Genomic DNA, 23,961 nt, shown 5'->3' with positions numbered 1-23,961 from the left:
TGTTTGTAATGTAGAAATATTAGCATTTTCTCAGCTATAAGAATGTTCACGTACATTGTCTGAAACTAATTACACTACAGAACTAGGCCATAGAACGTGACTTAGTCGTTCGATTCCTTATATTGACCGTACTCCTTAACCGGCCATATGACTGGTGTGTTGACTTTTCGTTGACTTCATTTCGCAGTAATGATTATATCATACCTTCATAAATCAATCTAGAGACAGATATGAGGCATAAGGTCAGCTTTTATTTGGTAGATCGTGTAATTAAATCAGATTTTTATCTATATCGGCTGTCAAAAATGTCTAGAGTGTATTGTCTTACGTGTCCTCCGTTCATGGCAACTTAGCGTTACCTAAGTACGAAAATAGACTTCAGTAATGTTTGACGTTTTTCTAAATGGATAGGTTGGCTGCCAAAGCTACAATAGTAATCCTTTGATGGAAACAACGTCTCTGTCAAGTTCTTCATATTGACTTTTCGTATCAACAGTGCACGTGGTTGGCGCCCCTTTTTAAAGCTGACTAATAATAGTTACACCAGTCATTCTATTGTCAGTGGTTAGAAAGGAAGTGTGTTTCTTTTGTAAAGGCTGACTCAGCTGCCTGTCACCCTGCTGACATAATACAAGTTCAAGGCTGGAGAACACGTACGAAATACATTCTTGTTGGGATAAAACTATTTCTATCCCATAAATTAAATAAGGCAGCTTCTCAACTCTAAACTAGAAGGAAATTGACGCCTCCTTGCCTCTACCAGACTTTAGAAGCGACTGGAACTTAAGTAAAAATTGACAGATAACATGCCAGGCTAGTTAGTGGCCTGTTTTCTGTCTATTTGGCCGATTTTTTACTCTTTCTAACCACTTTTGAAGCCTGGTACGGGCTAGAAGTCACCGTCAAAATGTGCGTGCATGGTGGTCTTGAAGAAGATATTTTCAAACCCTCTTTTAAAACAGGATTTATTGTTTTTGTATCCTGTATCGAAAAAGATCGGAAGTTGTTCTAGACTATAGTAGTACTGTTTTACTACGGTAATGGACGGTGCCAGTTCAGCACTGCGAACTTCCTATCGTCCGATCTCTGTTTTGTGAGGAAATGGTTGTAGACAGTTTACGGGCACACCTTGTGGTGTTTTCTATACCCTGTGGTATTTGATTACCGAACTGATGTACGTAGTGTTTGGATCCTATGTCCGGACCTTGATAACAATCACAAGGTTGCTTTTTTCTCAGTCCTCTTTCCGGAGACACCTAACCTAGTCTCAGGATGTGTACTTCGCGCAGACGTTGCTCGTTTACAGCCAACAAGTTTGTGTCCAAACAAAAAGGGGAGTGTAGTAAAAACAGCGAACGCAAACACCAACTGTTCTAAACAGTCCTAAAGAGCAGCAAAACATGTCCATCCGGTTAGAAAAGTGTACTTGATGGTTATCTGTTACAGGTTCTTTAAAGCGGAATGTGCCTTGTCCGTGCAAATGACACATGTCAGGCTGTCAATGGGAGTATAGAGTACACAAGAAGCTCGCGAAAACACGACCACAAAGAGTTGAAACAACAGCAGGCATGGTTATGAAAGCTTGGGGAGCTAAAGCTGGTTATAAGCCTTCGAGGGGGTACGGAATAACAACACATAGTGCCCGCTCTTTGAGTGGGTTGTAGGGAGCACGGATGTAGCCGTGCGCGGAGCAACAGGGATCAGTGATAATGTATGGAACGGCGTCTGTGGTCGCCTGACTATTCTGTCCCCCTATCACAATAGAGCCAGGTTTGCTTTAGCCTTTGTATAGTTTACACGGATCGGTTGGACCAAAATCGTGGCGCCATCTTGGGTCCCCGCCTCCGATCCCGTCCGTTGCCATGGTGACTATTGTGAGCACGTCACTTGAGGGACGACAGCCGCCGTGCCGCACAGGTGTCACATGTCATACCGCCGCAGTCAGGCCAAGGACCCTGTCGGACTTTTTTTTCTCTCCCTCCCGTGGGTTTCCCTCGGCAAACGATCCACCCTACGATGGGTGATGACGACCTACGTGAGACAGTCTTCTCAGACGACGTCGCGAGCACAAGACCACACCGTCTTGGCAAAAGACAAGGAAGAGACTGGCTAACGGTCCGGCCGCAGTAGCTAGTACTAGCGCTTAGGCTAGGTTAGAGTTAGGGTGCTGTAACAACGCAAGGGTACTACCACAACCGACGTGCTGTTCCCAAACGGCGAAAATACCTGGTGGATTCCTACCCTTGGAGCGTATCAAGCGATCCACGACAACTAGTGACGGGAAAAAAGGAGGAACTATTCCCCGATAGTACTTCCCTCCTGATGATATAGTCTTAGAGAAAAAAAAGCGTTAACCATGGCAAGTAGACATTGGAGGAGTGTTGACGAGGAGGTAAACTTTATTATCCAGGACCTGAGCGGGTCTGGTGGTGTGACGAGGCGGGCCAGCGCTCCGGACATCACCCGGAGGAGACTCAGTCTGCCCGCCGATAGGAGAGCAGCCGGGGAGCCCGAACGGAACGGACCGGGCACCGGGCACAGAGATCTGCAGAACGCGCTTCAGGTGAGAGAAACTCTTCCTTAACTTTACGTCTTTCGCAATCTTTTGGTGACTGAAAGTGCAAGACAGTATCAAATTGGCAAGCATCTTTAGCAGAGTTTGGCGAAGCTTGGCTGGCGAAAAAAAGATACCAGTAAAGAAAAAGTCAAATGAAAACGACTAAACCACGTCGAAGCCCAAACCTCTGCTTGGAGAGTATATACACATTTGTTCTATCATGGCCATAGGCATTGACAGCAAACGGATTTGTGTCCCAAAGCCTATTAAAATTTTCTGCTCTGGATACACCATTGGTACACCCTTACCCATCATCTTTTACGAGATCATTTGCTTTCATAGCAGGTGGCGTGTAGTGTAGGCATATGATAGTTGGGGAGATGGCTTGACCTTAAGGCTTAACAGTAAAATTGTCGTAGCTGCTCTGAACATGATGTTGATGTTTTGACACACAGTATTGCACCTAGCTTCTGAAATAATCAATCATAGTAGACTTGAGATCAATGCCCGTCATTCACGTGTTACGATCCGTGCAACAGTAGGGCCTCTGTCTTCCTTTCTCTCTCTCTCTTTTTTTCGGTCGTCCTTTGTCATACCGGTCCCTAATTATAGTGCACGGTCGTGCCCCTGCCAACAGGGAAGTGCAACTTCAACCTATAGTGAAGCAGTGCACCGTGCAATGGCTCAAGCAATCAATGTCAGAGATGAATAGATACTTTGAATAGCCCCCAACAGGCCTTCATACGGGGGTACAGATCGTAGAATTCGGTAAAATTGCCATTTCTTAGCACATTTTCGTCATAATGTCATACTTGAAGCGTTTGCAATGGCCCCAAAGTTACAAGCTATGTGAGGAGTTCTTTTGTCTTTCGGTCAGTGACATCGCATTTTTGCCTCACAGATATGATTATGCTACGGGATACAGCAAATTGACTTTGAAAATCCAGTTTACTACCCTGGAATCGCTTTGAGTATACAGTACTAGTATTTAACAAGTTGTGCGCCCGACATGGATACACTAGTGTGTGTTGGGCCTGTAACCAGGCAGGAAGAAGCTGGTATAAGAGAACCCGCAGCCAAGTGGAACATTAGCGCGATTAAGATCGCACTTACACACAAAAAACTTGTCAGAGAAATCTCCAGTCAAACACGGTGACTTAATGTAAGTCCGGTTGTACAAGGAACGCTACAACGGAGTGTTTAACAAGATAGACATTATATTTTACTACCATCCATCAGACTAACAACGGGGGTTCAAAAAGAGTAAAATTGAGCCAAATAGGGAGAAGTTTAGCCACCGTAGAATTCGCTTGCCCTAAGGTTCCTGACCGATCATTTCCATTTAACAGAAAGATTTCCTCATCCATGAGAAGCACGATTGTACCAAACCATTTTCGGTTTAATCTTTTGAAAATATTAAAGCAAACGAGGATCACTTTTTTGCTTTACGACCCAAAAAATTGTCGTCTTTAAGGTGTTACATCTTTCTAAAGTCTCCGAGGACTTCTCACAAGCGTTTTCCAGCTGTTGACACATTGAGTTATAAATAGCACCTACAACCCTGTTACCGGTAGACAGAAATGACAAGGCGGTTAACATGTTATAACAGACCGTACAGAGAACTGTAACAGCAGGGTGACAAGTACCACGTAACAACCGGCAAAACCCCTCAACACTGACGGCTAGGAGTCAGGTGTATGTACCAGCGTACGTGTGTTGTTGTAAGGCCTTGTTCTAACAACCTTGATCCCAAGTTCAGGTTTATTTGAAGGGTTATTGTATCAACTGTACACACTCTGTAGTAAGTACAGCTTTCTGGGTCGCTAGGCACCTGTCATAATACCATCGCGGAATGTGGTAATGCCACTATCTTGCTTGTCTGAGGACATTGGTAAGAAATTGTTCAATACCTAAGTCTACTACACAATCAATGACTGCGGGCCATTCTACCAACCATTTATCGAGGGTCAAATCTGACTCAAATTTAACTCAATTTGATTCGATTCGTATAGAAAGGTAGGTGTGGCCTAAATCTGGTCAGACTTCTCCTGAACTTCAGCTGACCTTGGTTGATGGTCGAGGGAAGGGTCTGAATGAGTGACAGGTACTGCACTTCAAAAGGGACCCCCACATATCTGTTTGTTGCTCACAGCTAGGTCGTTTCCGTCATAACCCACATCGAATGTTTACAGTGGAACACAGCATACATAACAGACAAATTATGTTTGCATGTTTCAGGTTATCCAGAAGACAATCGTGGCCATGTCGGAGCCCCGCCCTCCCCCGAGGACCACGTCAATCTCGTCCATCCCGGACGCAGGCTCCGGAGGCTCGCCCAAGTACCCCGGGCAGATGGAGCGCGGCCAGATGGCTGATTACGAGGCTACCTTCATGGCACTCGAGCGAGAGAACGAAATATTAAAGGTGAAAATCATTTCAAAAACTTAACTAATGTCAGATCATTACATTGCTCAAGTACATTTTACTTTGTTTAAAGTTAAAACTTTAGATCCAACACAAAGAAGTTCTCTCACCTATAGAGCATTCGACTCTGGTCTTCCTCAGTAGACTGACCCAGTGAGGCTTGTCACGTGGCTTCTTAGCCTCACCGGGTCAGTCTACTGAAGAAGACCAGAGTGACTGGCCGAAAGCTCTAGGTGAGAGAAAGAACTCAATGCAATCAAATGGTTACTCATAGATTACGTATAGCTACGTATAGCTAGATGAATTTTTGTGATCTTGAACTATTTCTCCTGTCTTCAGAGTAAGTTGCAGAACGCCATGCGGAGGGAGATCCAGGCTCTGCGCACCAGTAAGAAACTAGCCCGGGACAACCACAAACTGAAGCAAGTCGTGCTGAAACAAGAGGAAGCAGGGCACGGGCAACAAGGTAGGATCACTCTCCTCAGTTTAACTTTAAAGGCACCTGAAGAAGCGATTTTGTGGCGCTAAAACTGGAGTTTCAAAGGTTTGGGTCAAGTTGAATCAATCCTATCCCATAACTTACTGACTTGTGAGGCAAAAATACGATGTCGCTGACGGAAAACTTTTGCTTGTTTCGTATGATCGTATGCTGGCTCTAGCTATTTAGTGGGGGTATAGCTTGTTACTGGGTTATTTCAACGTCAAGTATAAAACTATGACAAAAATGTGCCAAGAAATGGCAGTAAATACCAATATCAAACAGATTTTTTTCATCCCGAATTTTCTTTGTGTCACCCAGAAATTGCAATGGATGCCTTTAAACGTATGTATGCCCTTCGTTTCGGGATTACTAGTATTTGTAGCTTCTGATTGATCAAAACATGCATAATTAGCCTCCGTGTTAATTTCCCTACCTTGTTTAATTTTTGCTAGATTAACTTATTTGTTCAGTGTTTAGCGGTATAAAATCAGCTACAATCTATCTTACCAAACCAATAACGCGTCCATAACACGTACATACACACCAGCTGATTATAGTCAACAATACTAATTAGTAGAAGACACCACTAATAACAAGTGATACTTTTGCTTCTCTGTTGTACCGCCAATTGAAAATATTTCGTATCGCCCCCCGCTATCAGATAATTAGCTACAATTATTCCAGACCAACCCCACTTACCCCCACACAGCTACAGGTGAGCACACAAGGTGCCTTACCTGCCACAGGTACTCTAACAAAGTGGACAAAATGTCCACAATATTCATACTCACATCTTTGCAACAGGAAAAGTCTCAGTTTGCATAGCTGACCTCTTGTATATGAAGTGTTCACTCGAATCAACTGAGCTCTTCTAAAAGATTATTTCCATTTAGCTTTTTTTTTGTTCAAACGCTAGGAGCTTCATAAATATTCAGTACATTCGTCAATATAAACATTTAGTTTAGCAATAGAAAACAGCTTTCCGAAACGTAGACCATAAAGTTCTTGGTTTGATGACATCTTACGCTACAAAGAAAGATTTTGTAGATTATAGAATTCAGTTAAACAATGACATGGTCTTATGGTATAGATTGTGTTGACTTTGTAAAATAAACTAATTAGATAAAAGAAGTGTTAACCGTCATTTTGCTTGTAATAGTTGTAGTAAGCAGTAGAAATGAAATAACTATCTTTTTTGAGTGATAGAATTTGGACAGTATTTTCTGGTGATAGACTGCTCTAATACACATTATGGAGTCTTGACAAACGCTCATATTCTACATTTTAAAGAAGAAATCTCTTCCGAACTTTTTTGTGAGAAACGTAACTTGACAGCCGTATCACTTGTCTAAATTCCAAAGTCCTTTATTTCTCTTTTCCCTCCCTCTCTGTTGGCGCAACAAACTAAGCAAAACAAACGAACAAAAGACTGCCAACGTCCTCTTACAAGGTTATACTCGGGTATTTAACCTTACATATTTCATAAATGCATCACTGGGCATTCTCCAATAATAGTATTTCCTATAGGAAGCAACGAGAAATAGCGTTTTCGTCCTATAGACCGGAATATATGTACTATTTGTTTGTGGTATTTAAAGAAAAGGCATGTGAGTAGGACCCTACGACAATAAAGGGAGGTGGCCCTCCTTACATCTGCACATACCGACTCGGTGTGTCAGCCGTGACCGCACGAGAAAGCAACGGGGAATTCTAGACACATTGTACAAGAGAAACGTGACGTTTGGGTGCGGTGCTGTGAGCGTTGTGAATCGGCCTGGTTTGTGTGCCATGTTTTTTTGGTCAGGATACGGGACGAAACACGCGTCCTAAATAATTCAGATACCAGGACAGCTTTTTCGAACTCACATACCGACCACCTGTACTGACAAAGACTCTAACTCATACATAACGGGGGCAATGCTTCGTCATTCTACCTTTAATACAGGGATACTCGTATCGCTGGTGGCAAAGATTTGACTGTCGACAACAATTTTTCCTTGAACTTCTGCGAGAAACCCTATCCCCGTCCGAGTACAACTTGTCGCCACGTTACTCCTACACTTATCCTAACAAAAGAAACAGAACTTTGACAGAAAGTATCGGGTTTTCGGCGATGACAATGCCCCGGTGTGTGTACACTGGCGCGCGGGCATGTATGGACCCCTTTCACCGGGTGTTTTCCTAGCGAGAGGTATTGACTCAATACGGTAAGGTAATACATTGCTGTCACCTGGGCTCTCGGCAGATTGACAGCACATGAAAAAGGCCTCCAACCCACGGTTACCCCGAACTAATTTCTCTGTTTACCTACGATTACTGCGGGCTTAAATGGCCTCTTGATGATTTGGCGTTGATAGGGTAGCAAAAGTCAGTGGCCTGACGTTTCAACAATGCTCTGTTGTCATCTGAAGGCACTCCTTTCTGAACTATAACATTCACCCTTGGTCCTGAACGCTAATTAGTTCCAGGAATACTACACCAGAAGGAACAATAAAACACCTAATTACCCTAACTTAATCCTCGTTGATGACAAAAGTTTTCCAAAGTCTGATTTTGCTGCCCCGCAAAACTTTTGTTGACGTTTTGGCCCTCCCTCCCAGTAATTAATGACTAAACAGTGTCCAAACAACATACGATACGGTAGAAAGTGGGAGGCTCGGGATATCGTTATCCTCGGTTCATTGCCGATAGTTTGAAGTGTGTTGTAGTACGTGCGGAAACGTGAAATGGTAGACAGGACGGCCACGTGCAGCCCCGGACCACCCTCACTCAATAACAACAACAGGAACCATGGAGTTAACTCCATGCAGGAACTAGAACTTTCTATCCGATTCAAACAACAACAAACTTTTACAGTAGGTTCAATTATTCAGAAAAGAAAACAAAACAAAAAAATCAGTAACCACCCTTTCCATCCTTCCTGTCTGAATTTCAATTCCATTTTTCTTACATTTCGTATGACTTTGTTATTATGTAGTTTATCTTACGTTACTTCGTTACTCTTGTCTCTCTATTTCTTTCAATGCGCTTTAATTTGTTTTGATACGACATTAGTATTAGACCCTAGGTGTGTTGGTATCGCGTCTTGGTAGTAAAAAAGTTTTTAAAAAGTAAAAAAAAAGAACTCACTCAAGTACTCGACAGTCCCAACAATGGAAAATACTACCTGTTCATTTTGTCACTAGTCTTTGGTATCCTTTCCAATGTAAGCAATACTATCTATGTGACTTTTTGATTGTTGAGTCGATATTCTTACTGTGTATTTTAATATAAAACACGGAAGGATTTCCACTGAAGTGATGAGGATCATGGATCCTAAAAAGTCGCAACCTTAAGACAAGGTATCAGACGCTTAGCTTCTCCTTAAAGAATGTCCTATGGATATAAGATGACAGCATGTTATCTGGTTCACTCCCGTCTTCGTCTTGTGCGGTCCCACATTATAGGTCGGGACTCCTCTTATTGACGTCAGAACTATGATAATATGAAAATGATATCTACAGAACAAGCACGTGCTTTGTGTCACCTTACAAGTATGAGTGATGAAAAAATTAAGCTTTTCATTCATGTAATGTTTACCATTAGGCCATCCATAGAGAAGAAAAAAAAGGCAAATTGTTTTCATCTAATCTCTTCGAAATAGTGGGACATCTCGCTATAGAATTTAGACAAAGACAAGGTATTACGGCCCTTCACAATAGACGCCCACAGAACACGTTTGGATAAGATGTACTAACAATAGGACTGCGCGAAACACCGGCAACCTTTCATACAAAGAGCGCGTCAGTTATTTTCGTCGCCATCTGGCGACACTTGACACTACTGTAGTGCCTACACCTGAGCAGTGTCTCAACAAAGGTCAGAGGTCATTGGGGTGTACCGGCATTGTGTAGAGTCAAAACAACGGTGACAAAGCGTCAGTGCTTCTCTTACAAAGTGATATAGCTTTCCCAACAGATTCTGTCCGGTCACCTGACGGAATCTAAACCTTTGGGTGAAAGGAGTGTCAGCCATCTTGTTTCCTTTTCAAGATGGCCGCCGTGGATTGAGATTCACGCATTGGGAACGAGATGTTTTGGAATCCGGCTACTCCTCCTTGTTATACATGTTTGTGTATTATTTTTTTGCTCAAATTTCGTGTTTATATCATATTAACTAATTAACATTTACTTTGATGACACACTTTAGGAATTTATTTTTCCCGCAGTTCCTTTCTTAGACTGGTGAAACTCCCACTTTTTTTCCATGCTTCGCATTTATTTACTTTTTGAACGAACAAAGAAAACAAATAGTATCATCGGGTTACGTACATGAATAAAAATAGATGTAATACAAATAGTAACATGCTCACTGGTATGTGTATTGCATGACAACACATACATGAGGGTTGTTGAACTCTGATGAATCATTTCGAAGTTTTTCTTTCTGCTCTAACAGGTGGTATTATTTCCTTGTTGGCAAGTCTTCAGTAACAAGTACACGTTTTATAGCTGTGTACTTTTGATTTATCCTAAACAAACCTAAACTAGAAAGGTAACATTTGCAAGCAAATGCAGGGTGTTACCTTTGCATGGTCTCGCCTACCATTCTAAGATAGAAATTGCAAATTTTTTTCGCCTATCTTTCCCAATAAAAACATTTTTTCCATTCATGTCGGACAAAATGACCAATGTACCGACCTACTAGCTTGCTGAATTTTATTTTTTTTTCCAAGTTGTTATGGACATATCGATGTTTTTATGTGTTTGGAGAAGAAGAAGAGGAAGAAGAAACTGAGCAAAAGCAATATGTTTCCTTCTGCCAGGGTGACACAACAACAGACCTCTTTTTCCACCATGATTCATCCAAAGGACAAAAGCTCACTCTGCTCCAAAGCTATCCCAAACAGCGTGTCTTTTCCTGGTTACTTAACGTCGACACTTTCGACAAGTTGCAGACGTTGTTTGTTCTGTGATAACACATCTAAAGAGCACTTGAAGTAGATCAACAGTCGCTGTTCAGAACTAGAGCAAATATTTTCACTAACAGACCGGGTCCCTCCGAGAAGACGTGGTTTGGGTCCTTAATGGAGCGTGAAGATGTCTTGTGCTTTTGCCGTGGACATGTAGCCTCTACCAGGCTTCGAGAGGCGGCTAGAAAGGATAGAAATTGCCAGGGGACATAGTCCGCTACTGAGAGTACAGTTTGCCTCTAGCGGACCAACTCCCCTAGCATGTTACTAGTACATGTATCTCTCTATTTGGCCAATTTCTACTCGCTTTCCAGCCGCCTCCCGAAGCCTGGAAGAGGCTATTGGACGTGGTCGTTCTTAAAGACTTGTAATGAATAAGACGTAATGAATAATGAATTACTGTTTAATGTTAATTTTACTTTGAAGTTTATTGCTACCGATGAAGAGTTTTAAATATTTATACAAATCGAATTGTTTCTCAAAGAATACAGAGTGGAACAGGAAAGGAAATTGAGAAGCTTTTGAGTGAGAAGCTAGGACGAGTGACACAATGAAACGGGAGGAAATGAGCAATGTATCCATATCAGAAATAGAAAACATCTATCATAATAGGATTTTGTGCCGTAGAAAGTGGGCCACCAAATAATGTAGGGATGGAAATATTAATAATTCATTGCTACGTAGATAAAGGTTAGACATCCAACAGGTAATGAGATACACAAGAAAACTGTAGATTTCGAAACTAGAAGAAATTGAGGGAAAATGGCAACCAAGTTTTAGCTTTTGGAGAATGATGACAACAAGGGAAACAAACTTTCAAGACGTAGACTATAGGTGCATACTCAACAATGGGTATTCCGTAAATCATTACTTAATTGTGAGCTTAGTTATTTTTACGGAGCCACTGTCAGCTTTCACGATTCAATCTAGTACTTAAATGGTGAGAAGTGGGTGGCCAGTAAAACATACACCTCAACCACAGGAATGCTCTGTGAGTGCGGGTCGTCGCTAAAAGTAACAACAGCCGAAGGCTTGCAGAGAAAACGTTTTGTTTGGTCGTTATACTTCTGTAGCGTCCCACTTAAGACCAGATACTTCTCATGCAGATCTAGATCTAGATTGACGGTTCTTCTTGAGGATTTCTACAACTGTCGACAAGGTAGCTTTTGGGTAGGATTGTTCAGAGTAGCTCTGTGAAATTTCTTTCTACAACTGTCGACAGGGTAGATTTTGGGTAGGACTGCTCACTGTAAGTGACGATTGTCAGTTCACGGTGTATTCAGCTTGATCCATTTGCGAGGTTGTGCCCCATTTGAAGTCAATAGAAACCAAGGACTACTGGGAACGCCCGGTGTTCGGGGGACATTCCAGCACTTCTGTCCCACTCCTTCACCCTTCAAACAGCCACTGTGCACTTAACGTGCTTTTATTGGTAGCGTTATATGCTAGTATCTGATATTTCCTTATGATCGACTGCTGAATTCGAAGAGGCACTTCCTTGTAATCACGGTAGGGGTCGCTTTTCAGTTCCCCTACGCAGGATTGAGGCGGCATACAATTTGGACATTCTTCTCTTCACTCAACGTTGTAAGTAAGCCTCGTGGCTAGCTTCGTAGTTGAGATTCCTTCCTTATCTTGCTATCTTTCTGACAATGTAATCCCCTCCTTCGCTGGAAAACAATGGCGGACTCCTACTTTGAAAACCCGAAAACTTTACAGCCATGCATTTTACTTCTGACTGCGGTCTAGTGATCAGAAATAGTTTCTAATGTTTGTCGAACTCTTTCAGGGAAACATTTTTGCGGGTTGATTCGTCATTTAGTTACTGTACTATTAGTTTCTACAAATCAAATGACCTCTTAATATACTCTTCAAGCAGGGGTTTGGGTCTTGGCTTATTTTTGACGTGTTTTTAGGCTTTCTTTTTCGGGCTTTCTTTTTCAATGCACTGGTATATTTCTTACAAAAATGAGAGGTTTGCTGTTTTGGCTTATTTTTGACGTGTATTAAGGCTTTTTTTATCGTTTTTTTTCACTGGTATCTGACAACCCAAAACAGATACCGGTGAAAAAAGAAATCCCGATGAAAAAATCCTACGAACACGCCAAAAACAAGCCAAAACCCAAACCTCTGCTTGGAGCATTTCGGCGTGTAACGCTGTCCTTGTAACGTGTGATCCGGACACGCTTGTTGGGCGGCCGTCTGACGGATTGGCCGCCTCCGGGATTATCCCTAAGATGACAAGTTTGCGCGAACAATAGTGACTCAGAAAGAACGAAAACTCTGGGAATGTACCACACGTAGACTGGCTAAGATGCTTATCACCAACAACAGACTCTGCCCGATACACAAGGACAAAGCTCACTTTAAACTAGGGTTTCTAGTCTAAAGTGAGACACGGGTATGGTGACATGGGTCTGCAAGCGCCGTAACTTCTGAAAAGAACTGGTAAAAACCTCAGAGTTATCTTGTTTTTACTATCTATAATTGCATAGACACTGTATCCATAGCGTAAAAAGGATTCTTAACCAATGGACACTCTATATTAGACCAGGAAGCGGTCGGTTGAGGTTGGTTGACGTCGGTTGAGGTTATAGTCAAACCGGACATCATGGTGTGTACAGGTGGGTTTTGATTGAACTTTTGTCTTTTTCCTCTTCAACAGGGCATCTGTCTCTACCCAAGCACGCAAATCTCTCGTCCGCCGCGCGATGCCGGTCTCCGATCGACATGGAGGCGCCCATGGTTGTCGGGAACGGACAACAACAACAACAACAGGGACCACCACAACTGCCCATCCACCACGAGAGGAGCAACTCTGGGGACGACACGCTCTCGTACCCAAGGGACGACTCGGATAGCGCCATCGTCATGGAGAGCGACATGTCTCAAAGGTCAGCTGACAGGACAACGTTTTGAACTAGAAAGGCAGATACTATTTGCTCGGCAGCAAATGCAGCATGTTTCAGTCCATACTCTCATTCCAAAATAGACTGTTCCAAAAACGCCTGGGGGTATTGGCCCACTCTACCTTCATACCAAATTTAAGGTTATTTGGCCCAAAAATGAAAAAAAAATTGAATCCAAACAAATGGCAGGAGAAAAAGGAGGGGAAGGAGGAGGAGTTGCTTGAGTAATAATTACTTGTGTATCTCATTACCTGAATGTCTAACCTTCATCGACGTTTTTGGATAATGTTTGTATAACAGTTAACTTAGCCAAAGCTGACGGCTTCCTTTTGGACAATCTTTTTTCCCATTGATCTTAATCTTATTTCTGTAGTCATTGCTGTTTTTTTGTTTGTTTGTTTGTTTGTTTACTCTATGTCTATGGTTAGAATCATTTATCTTATATATCGTTCAGCTTTTATTCCACTTCCAAAACTAAACACATTTTTATTTCCTTTGAAGGCATCCAAGTGACAGTGACGACACCTCAGGGTCCGGGGACGACCGCCATCTTGAAATGTCAAGGACGAGGAAAGGTCAAACCCCCGCCCGGAGCGTGTCCGTGGTTATAGAGCGACAACGTGGCCTGCATGTTGCGTCACCGGCAGGTCAGGGCAACAAGAACATTTACGGACAGCTGGAGATCACCGGAGATCGTCATGACGTCAGGTTCCCATGGCAACGCGATGTCGCCACCCAGTGTGACTTTAGTGCTGACGTCATGTGTACCCGCTGTGCGATGGTCATCAGAGAGGAGGATGAAGGTGTTGAGAAAGAGAACATGCCAGCCGGACAACCAACTGTCGTCCGTAGAGAGAAGAGTAAAATACAGATGGCTAGAACCCGGCCTGCTTCGGCCGACTGGTCTACCAGGTACACGAGAACGCTTGAGAACAGTAACTTCAGGCCCTCCAACGTGGCTAGACCGAGGCTACTCGCTGAAGAGCTCACCGACGATGTGCAACGACGGAGAGCTGAGGCCGCTCGGATGTCCTTCGCCAGGCGGACAAACCTGTCCATGGACGCGGCATCCGAACCTTTACAGGTGGTGAACCTGAGAGAACCCGGGCAGGGTAGACGGGGCGAGCGGCCGATGTCGGACGGATGGGCCGACCAAAAACTCCAGTACGGCAGCGTTCCCTCTGAGAGCTTGTACTTCCAGCCTTCCAGCGACTCCCCAAGAGTTGTACGAAGGCAAGCGGCCGAGAGCAATGCGCACAGGATGAGGCCAATGTCGGCGGACTGGTCCAACGTTTCCACCAGTTGGGGTCCGCCAGTCAAACCTCAAAACTCAGGCTCCGACCCTGAAATCAGGGCGCGGGTGTTCGCGCCAGAGGCGCCGCCGCCCATGGACTTTCAACAGCCTGAATCAAAACACTTGAACAGGACAACATCACTTCCGCCAGCCGCTTTCAGGGTGCGTAAACTTACCGACATTAACTCTATTAATCTTCCTTATATATCTTCCCAGTAAGTGCTTTCAATAATGTTGTTATCAGCCAACTGAAGTTGAAACATCTGCGCCTTGACTGTTTTGTAGGATCAACACAAGCAGCTCCATGGCGTCGGTGTCAGCACGGTGGAGGAGGAGGATGACGGCCCGTCGGCTGACGACAGCTCCCCCAAACGGGCCAACAAAGGGTCGGCGTCTCCCAACACGGACGACGGCTCTTCGGACGATAACTCTGCTAAGGTACGGTATAAAGTAGCACATTTTAAAGCACGCGTAAAGGTACACGTGAGGGAAGAAACGGATTCTTTACGTGTGCTTTGAAGCATGTTTAAAAGATAGATTTTTTCAGTGATTTTTACTCTATGTAACGACTATAATGTCTAGCACTGTTAGCTCTGCCATATGTTTTTTGCTGCCACGTAAAATTTACTAGACTTGCAAGGACAACGGACTACTAGTTGTCTACAACGGACTACACAGGCTGATCATACAGTGCTAAATCATGGCAAACCACAAAAACCTTGTCCCAATCGGTTCACGTAATTAAATTACAGGGCTCTATCTAAAAACAGCAACAAAGGTAACCTTCAGTTAATCAACCTTGCGTCATTTGAAGACGATAAGTCAAAGACTTGGATATCGGGTGAAAAAAGCTTTCCGGTTGAAGTTTGACAGTGTGTTGATTCTTTTTCCAAACCACTGATGGCGGTGTTTTTGTTGTTTCAGGGCACGGACGATGACACTCCAAGGTAAGATTCACTGCAAAACAACTTTCTTATAGATCGTAGGCAGAGAGCTTCTTCTTAAGTGAATATCAATTGTCTTGAATTCTTCTTTCTTTTTTTATTACTTTTGTACAATCTTACGTACTCCATGTAGTGAAAAAGCTGCTAGGGGGACCAAACCTTCAAAAAACAAACCATAAAAGACCATAGGCATAGCTTGTCACGAATAAAAGATTAAAAAACAGAAAGTCCTTCTGCAGTACCAAGAAAAGTCGCCAGGAGGCCCATCCAAGACATTCATCTTCCCAAGACCTACACACACACACACCAAATATCATAACAATCCATTCAGACTTTGCTAAGTTAGGCTGCCCAAAAAAAACACACTCACACAAACAGACGGACCAAAAACAATACCTCCATTTTTCATGGAGGTAATGACGAATGTGGCCCAAACACGACTCTCACGATCAAAGACACGTGATGATGAAGCGAGATCTCTGAACGTTAATTGTAATTTGTGATAGACAGAACCCAGGAAACAAAATAATCTCAAACAGCTGCCAGACGTCCTCGAGATATTTACTTGTCCGTGAATTCAGGTAGCACGTAGCGCGTCATGTGCCGAGCCTGATGCGAAACAGTACACGGTGCGTCCGCTACGAGGTACATGGTAGGCAGGAATTGGCCCCTCGTTTGCTGTAACAGCCTTCGCTATAGCTACAAACTATTCTCTGAGAAAATATTCTTCCTACACTGAATGTAGGTCAGAAATGTGGACGCTGCAACTGTAGGGAAGCTTCAGTGTGTTCTGTTTTTTGTGCGAGTTTGAGTTTGAATCGAGCGTCAGTCAGCTTCAAACTGTTAGTGTTAAAACAAACGCATGAGACTGCACGGAGAGGGGCTGACAATGATTCGCGCTGTGCTGCTGTTCTACAGAAAGCGCCGGCAGAAGAGAGCGCTGAGGCGGCGGAGCTCGCTGATCGTCAGCCTGCCCGGACTCCAGGTGTCGCCGGGAGATCTGCTGGTGTGTGAGCCCGGGGACTACCACGACGGACAGGCGGCAATAGCAGGTACGTCTATCTGGGCGTACGAGAAACCTGCACTGCACGCAATCCTTAAAGCATGTGTAAAGGTACACACGAGGGAAGAAACAGGGAAGAAACGTATGCTGAAAGAACGGGTTCTTTTGCAGTGGTGGATGAAACTCGAAATTGATTGAGCCCAGTATTGATAAGAATAGAGTTTGCTGCAACAACTTGATATAATCAACAGTTGCGTCTTTCTAAATGTCTCCTACCGTTCCCTTTACAGCTCTTAAAGACAGACATAGGGGGTCCGCTGCTAATCTACTAGAAGGTGAGAAAGTCTCGATGATTCTCTACTATCTAACTCATTCGTTTAAAGAAAAACATTTACTGCCATTCCTGAGTGTACAACTGAGTGTACAACAATTGCAAACCTAGGGTGCGTCTCACTCACGTTATGTAACATTTTTTTCGACAGACGAGAAAAAGACCAAGTCCGCATGGTCCTTCCTGAAGACCAACTTCGTAAGTATTGAACAGAAATTATTCATTTTCTCTTTCACGTTTAAAACGGCCAAGTAGACATATTCTTGTGGGGTCGTGTGGCGTAACGACAGAGCGTTCGGCTCGGAACCAAGAGGTCCCGAGTTCGAATCCTGCCATGCCGCCGATCTTGTGCCCTGGCAATTAGGAAAGGCACTTGACACGAATTTCCTCACTTTACTCAGGTGAAATTGAGTATGTCTGTTGTCTGTTCATGCGTTGGTGACGGCATGAAAATAACTTGAAAGAACTTGAGTGTGCCGTCGACATGTCTTGTAATAAATGTTGGAATACACAAAAAAGACATAATTATCCTAATCAGTTGCTGAAGCTTACCGCTCATGTCACCAACTTTCACAGACCAAGAGTAAGGAGAAGGAGGAACGGAAGAAGAATACGGCCTTGGAGGTCGCCCTGACCACCATCAAACAACGCGACCTTGGAGAGCACCATCTTTACGCCTACAAGGTGACCAACCCATTCATTCAAAACATCTTCCAAACCCCAGTATCTTATACCAAAAAGACGACGTCAAACCCAACAAAACTAGTACCATATATGTTGTAGAATGTAGCATAATGTTGGACGTAGACACTTATGTGCAGTATTCTCTTGTTTTTTTTTACAACGGTGTCTGAACCAAGGTACGAAGCTAAGAAAGTCTGACACCGCTTCCAAAGTTTGCCTTAAGATTCATAATAACCTCGAAGAAAGCTCCAAACAAAATCCTACCTTCACTTCATAATACTTCAGACCACCCAGTAAACGTGTGTATATTGCTAAAGCGTGACACCTTGTTCTACACGGTAAACACGCACAGGGGAAGCTTCGGCTCGTGTTACCGGTGTTTGTAGCGCTTGGCACGGCACCAAACGCCGAGTACCTGAGCCGGATGGTACCGGAATCCTTCAACCAACAACTATGTGGCACCTGTGAACGTTATAGGCAGTTCCCACGAGCTTTGAAGCAACCGTTACAATTCTAGTTTGTCATTAGACCAATCTTCGCCATCTTAAATCAACTCAAGTGTCTGTCGGGCTTCAGAAAAGATGTTTTTATAGGAAAGGCCTCTTCCCAAATTGTGCGTGACCAATGTAGTGGTTCGTTTGTTGTGTTAACCCGTTATTTTCAAACACTGTTGCAAGCAGAACTGTCATTGGACGTTCGTTCGTTCGTTGTGTTAACCCGTTATTTTCAAACATTGTTGCAAGCAGGACTCTCATTGGACGGACCTGATGGCCACCTCGGAGCTGGGCTTACCTTCCCTGCCTCTGACGGAGATGGAGAAGAAGCGGCGCGAGGCAGTCTGGGAACTCTTTACGTCAGAGTGTGTGTACCTGCTGGACCATCTCCTCATCCTCAAATATGTACGTCATAGTCACGTCATAGATGGTAGAGACCTCAGCATAGAACTGCAAACATACAATACATTGCACACATTGTAAATACTTAACTTGTAAGTACTAAAACTATTGCTGAACTTTCCACAAAAGAAAGTCAATGTTTCATTATTACACAAAAATTTTACCATATTAACAATAGATAATAATACACATTTTATGCTGCTAGAATCTGTAATAATTGTTGAGATACAATATATAGAAACACCAATCAACTGTACAAACGTACTAGTAATCAGTATTTTAGACCTTGATTAGAGTGCACTGACTTTATAGTGTAAGGCTGTGTTACAAATACAATGTCATGTATTACCAATTTATATTGAGGAAATGAAGCTGATTTTAAGTTAACACAAAATTGCAGCAAATTGATATTTTCATTGGAGAGAGCAAGCTATTGAAAAATCGTAATTCAAAGTACCAATCTCTAATATTGTCTACTCACCTCAGGTGTTCCTAGAACCCTTGCTAGAACTCCAGGAACAGGGTCACGTGGCCTTCGTGGACACACCCAAGCTTTTCGCAAATCTAGACGAGCTCTGTCAGGTGAGTCTGTAACATTGCATATTGTGATGAAATACAAAATAATTATGGGTTCACCACACCACGAAGTGGTGGTGAACCCATATTGCTTTTTCTGATGTTTCTTCTCCTCCTTCTCCTCCTTCTTCTTCTTCTCCTGCCATTTTTTAAATGGATTCAGCTTCTTCATTTTAGGGCCTAAGGTCCTGAAATTTGGTATGGAGGTACAGTGGGCAAATACCCCTAGGCGTTTTTTAAATTTTTGTGATACAGGCTTTTAGAATGGTTTTATTTGAGTTTTTTGGCTGTGTTATAGCAAATGTATTACTGTGTTAGTGTGTGTTTACCACGTCTGGGCATGAGTCATCACAATGGAATGCAGGGCATCAACCAATAGGCATGCAGCTTTCCTCTATACTTCTTGCTGATTAGCTGTTGGGATTTAACTTGATTAACACCTGCACAGAGCATTTCCACCTGCACAGAGCATTTCTTGCTGATTGGCTGTTGGGATTTAACTTGATTAACACCTGCACAGAGCATTTCCATATTAACAGTATGTCTTTATTCAAGTGTTTTGGTAGGTATTTCAAGCTTTTCTGCTCCAGCATTGGAATGCGGGGCATGAACTTTTTTTTTTATTTTGAAAATCAACAGTTTGCATTATGCAATTAAAAATCCTAACCAATAAAGTAGGGAATAGCTATCCAACTGTTGTTTTAGTTGTATGTTACTTCATATTATAGTTATATCAATGTAAATCATTGTTTTCCCTTGTGTTTCTCATTCTTTCCCTGCCATGTGGTAAAATGTGGTGAACCCATCGCTGTATTTGCTCCAAAGCAAATATTGGCCTTTCTAGTTGTCATAGTTTTTCCCTATAAAATCTCTGACATAGAGTAGTCTGAACCAGACGTCTGTCACCATGGTAACTGGTGCAGTAGCAGACACTCTTTGGTGTTGTGTTACATTATGTAGCAAGTTGCGGGACAGGGTTGAAGGGGCTGGTCATCATCATATACACATGTAAATGAATGAATGTGCTTGAGTAAGAATAAACAGAGCGGTAGTTTGTAAGTCTATTATACGTGAAGGTAAACATCATAATTATGATTATACATTTGCTTTGCAAATGAAAATGTTACTTTTCTAGTCTAAAAGTATATCCCACCTTTGTTGTCCAGGTGAGCTCGTGGTTCTGTAAGGAGTTGCTGAATAACCTGTTGAATAACGTGACTCCCATGGAGTTCGGCAGCACGCAGGCCGTGGTCAATGCCTTCAACTCGGTATGTGCAAACGCATTCATACTGGATTCATAAAATTACATTATGATTTGTCTAGATACTAGAAGTATACTTGTTGTTGCTAGTGATGTTTAACTTTATCTAGGTAAGGCAATCGCATTGAAACGTCGGATCCAGATAGCAAGCTATAACTTGAAAGACCATCATACCATTAGTACTCTCATATCAAGACCCATAGTTTATTCAGAAACATGCTCTGGATAGTCAAATCATATCCAGGACCGTGACTGGGGCAAATCTACATTTCTTGGATATGCAGAGACTCAGAATCCAGAACCATGCCTGATCCTAACCCAAACACATTGCACGGGTACGGTGCTACATAGAAGTAATTTACCACTGGCTCTGGGATTTTGTTGTATTGGACAGCTACATGTATGTTAGATATAAACGTCTTCACATCATAACTCAACCCCTCGTTCCCTGCAGTTTGGGAACCGGGTATGTCCGCCCTACCAGCGATACTGCCTCAACTACTCCAGTGCTCTCTCCTACATGGTGGAACTGAGGAAGAACGAAGACTTCAAGGAATTCATCCAGGTACAAAACCCCACAAACATACATTGTACATCCTTAATGAAGCCTCTTTCTAACGTTCATACAAAGTACAAGAATCTGATGATGTTCACAACAACTTCTGGCAATAATTATTTCAGATGTCATATTCATAATTATGGGGGGGTGTTGAATTATGTCATTTTGATACCTGAAAATACAGATACAAAGAAAACGCATCATTTGGACCCCAATAACTAATGATAATTAAAAATCAAAGAAACATGTCAAACCCATCGTGAGCAACAGCTGTGAACACACAAACACGACCGAAAACAGTACCTTCCAACTGAATGACATCTCCAGGTAAATATACAGCAGTCAACTGTTAGTATCAACAAAAGGAGATCAAGTCGTGGGGTCGTGTGGCGCAGTCGGTAGCGCGTTCGGCTCACACCCCAGAGGTCGCGGGTTCGAACCCTGCCCATGTCACCGATCTTGTGCCCTTGGGAAAGGCACTTTACACGACTTTCCTCACTTCACTCAGGTGTAAATGAGTACCTAGCTTCGGCTAGGGACGTCCCTCGGATAGGACGTTAAATGGAGGTCCCGTGTTTGGGAGAGCCACACCCCACGCACGTTAAAGAACCCAGCGCACTTATCGAAAAGAGTAGGGGACCTTCCCGGTGTGAGTGGTTCAAACCTTACAGTCTGGTCTCGGGGTTGACATCTTTGAAAAGGTGATAGTCACCTGTTATGTCAATCCTTCCACAAATGTGGTAAATCTTCATAAATAAATAAATAAATAAGTCAATCATCAGTAGCTACTTCTTCATAGACATGGACTGACCTGCAGAGAAGAAAGGCAGCTACAGTAAGTGGGTGGTGGTGTTACTAGTACTTCAGACACTGCTGCCCCCCACCCCAAGAGAATTTGAAATTCCAAAGTTTCTGGCGACGGGTAGCAATCAACTGACTAGCCCACTGGTGAGGCACACAAACAAGATCAAGTCAGGTGTTTTTTTTTAAACAGCAGTTAATCATGACTTTGGCTTTTCCGTTCCAGTGGTGTGAACAGGACCCGCGGTGCAATCGGCTGAAGTTGTCGGACCTGCTGGTGGCGCCCATGCAGCACCTGACCAAGTTCCCGCTCCTGCTCAAGGACATCCGCAAACGGACCGAGGACGCGGACGACAAGACATCGCTAACCGCAACCATAGAATCCGTGGAGGAGTCTATAAGTACGCGACATTCTTAACCCTTGTCCTGCTGGCATTCCTGGCACAATATTTTTCAATATTTTCATGTCTTAATTAGATCATAGACCCCCCAATTTTTTTGCCCTGCAGTGGCATAGTTACTTCCGCATTCGTTGCGTTTCGCTGCGGTGTGATGCGTTGCACGAGAAATACCCCCAAATCGTACCTATGCAGGGTGTTATATAGATGGTACTGTATGTGCCGCGCGACATATGTTGCGCACAGCAGGACAAGGGTTAAGTACCATCACTGCACGAAATCCTATCTTTAAGCATGCATAAAGGTTAACACGTGAGGGAAGAAACAGAACTTTACACATGCTTTAAGTGCATAATTAAGATCTACAATCAAACGTAAAGTACAAAGTACTGTAGTTCATCCAGGTTCTTTTATCTTGCTTCAGTATTGCTTCTGATTTGACTGTTTGATTTCTGTCAGGATCCTCGGAACTTCTTTGTATTTGTTTTTGTTACCTCTGCAATAAAAAAAAGATACCATGAAACTGTAGCAGCTACATGTAACTTCAAAAGATTGAAGACAACTATTAAACTCTTTTGTTGCACCCTGTTTCTGAAGGAGAGCTTGAGGGGAAGGTGAAGTGGCTGACCAACTTTGAGCGTCTACAGGAGCTGCAAGAACTCATCGAGTTCCCTGCCATAGACCAGGAAACAAAGGCGTATGTGCCAGAGGTACGTCCTTCTGTAGTACTCACCCAACGATGAGGAAAATATGAAGAACAGCCCATAACCGAACTAAGACAAAGCCCTGTTTAAAGTTTAAACTTTTGATTCAACACAAAGAATTTCTCTCACCTAGCTCATTTGATCAGTCACTCTGGTCTTCCTCAGTAGACTGACCCAGTGAGACTGGTCACGTGGCTTCTTTGAAGTGTGTATGATGTCAGTAAAGGGTCAGTCTACTGAGGAAGACCAGAATGACACGTCGAAAACTCTAGGTGAGAGAACTTCATTAGTAATGACCTTGAATGTACAGTGTATGTAATAACATTACTGGTGTCGTTAATGTTTTCTCCTGTTTGTATCATAGTTTCTGAGAGCAACTCTGATGAAGCAATCCCACCAGAACATCCTGGCTGATCCAACAAGACAGCTTCTATATGAGGGATCACTGTGCATGCTAGGTACGTTTTCACATTGAAACACAGCTACATTTCTTAGTGCTATGTATCTGATAATTGATGGATTTGTGAAATGGAGCCCACAATAATAATGTTATGAGGTTCAAAGAATCTAGCTTAAATAATCTTGAAGAAGTTTTGTACAATGAACACAAGTGAAACTTAAATTGCACATTATTGTACAACTTTCAAATGATCATGATAAAATAACTGAACTGTTGTTGACTTTTCCAACAGAAAACGGGAAGCCAGTAGATGTGTATCTGTTCCTGTTTGATGATTTGTTGCTTATAACGAAGATGAGGAAAAATGCAGGGAAAAAGGTAAGGCACTGTTTTACTATCCCCTTCTTCGTAGCTTTCTCCAATGTTTAAGCTTATTATTATTATTATTAGCCAGCATGGTAGACATCTACAAAATAAGTATGTTCACCTTTGCAGAAGGAAAACATATTGTTTTCGCTGTTTTTTCTTCTCCAAACAAAAGTCAATGATCTGGACCAGAAGTCTGTTACCATGGTAACTGTTGATGAAGCAGACACCCTGTGGTGTTGGACTACATTATGTAGCAAGTTGCAGGACAGAGTTGTAGAGGCTGGTCACCATAAATATCGAATATGTTAAGAATTTTTTTAGCTAGACCACATCCCAGTGTGAAAGTAAACATTGTGCATTTGCTTTGAAAATGTAACATTTACTTTAGTAACTTTTCACTTCTTTGCATTCCAATCAAG

The 23,961-nt window shown here is 42.9% G+C and overlaps 1 protein-coding gene across 5 annotated transcripts in view; it reads left to right on the top strand.

Moving 5' to 3' along the window:
- LOC109477369 overlaps positions 1-23,961 on the top strand; it is a 37,966-nt gene that overhangs the window by 12,995 nt on the left and 1,010 nt on the right. For 3 of the 5 annotated variants that reach the window (XM_019778592.1, XM_019778593.1, XM_019778594.1), the window contains exons 2-20: positions 2,411-2,563; positions 4,796-4,981; positions 5,321-5,447; positions 13,079-13,307; positions 13,824-14,778; positions 14,902-15,054; positions 15,541-15,563; positions 16,479-16,612; positions 16,854-16,898; positions 17,046-17,092; positions 17,471-17,578; positions 18,325-18,477; positions 18,961-19,056; positions 20,217-20,318; positions 20,766-20,876; positions 21,898-22,072; positions 22,667-22,779; positions 23,138-23,231; positions 23,466-23,551. In XM_019778592.1, the coding sequence (XP_019634151.1) occupies positions 2,411-2,563; positions 4,796-4,981; positions 5,321-5,447; positions 13,079-13,307; positions 13,824-14,778; positions 14,902-15,054; positions 15,541-15,563; positions 16,479-16,612; positions 16,854-16,898; positions 17,046-17,092; positions 17,471-17,578; positions 18,325-18,477; positions 18,961-19,056; positions 20,217-20,318; positions 20,766-20,876; positions 21,898-22,072; positions 22,667-22,779; positions 23,138-23,231; positions 23,466-23,551 (3,090 nt within the window). Of the gene's footprint in view, positions 1-1,625; positions 2,564-4,795; positions 4,982-5,173; positions 5,215-5,320; positions 5,448-13,078; positions 13,308-13,823; positions 14,779-14,901; positions 15,055-15,540; positions 15,564-16,478; positions 16,613-16,853; positions 16,899-17,045; positions 17,093-17,470; positions 17,579-18,324; positions 18,478-18,960; positions 19,057-20,216; positions 20,319-20,765; positions 20,877-21,897; positions 22,073-22,666; positions 22,780-23,137; positions 23,232-23,465; positions 23,552-23,961 lie in introns of those variants that run through there. The other 2 variants (XM_019778591.1, XM_019778595.1) reach the window with 2 other exon arrangements.

The sequence above is a fragment of the Branchiostoma belcheri genome, unplaced genomic scaffold, assembly GCF_001625305.1.
Source record: "Branchiostoma belcheri isolate BF01 breed outbred unplaced genomic scaffold, Haploidv18h27 scaffold4, whole genome shotgun sequence".
In the NCBI taxonomy this organism is placed as follows: domain Eukaryota; kingdom Metazoa; phylum Chordata; class Leptocardii; order Amphioxiformes; family Branchiostomatidae; genus Branchiostoma; species Branchiostoma belcheri.
This window is presented reverse-complemented; position numbering and strand designations above follow the sequence as displayed.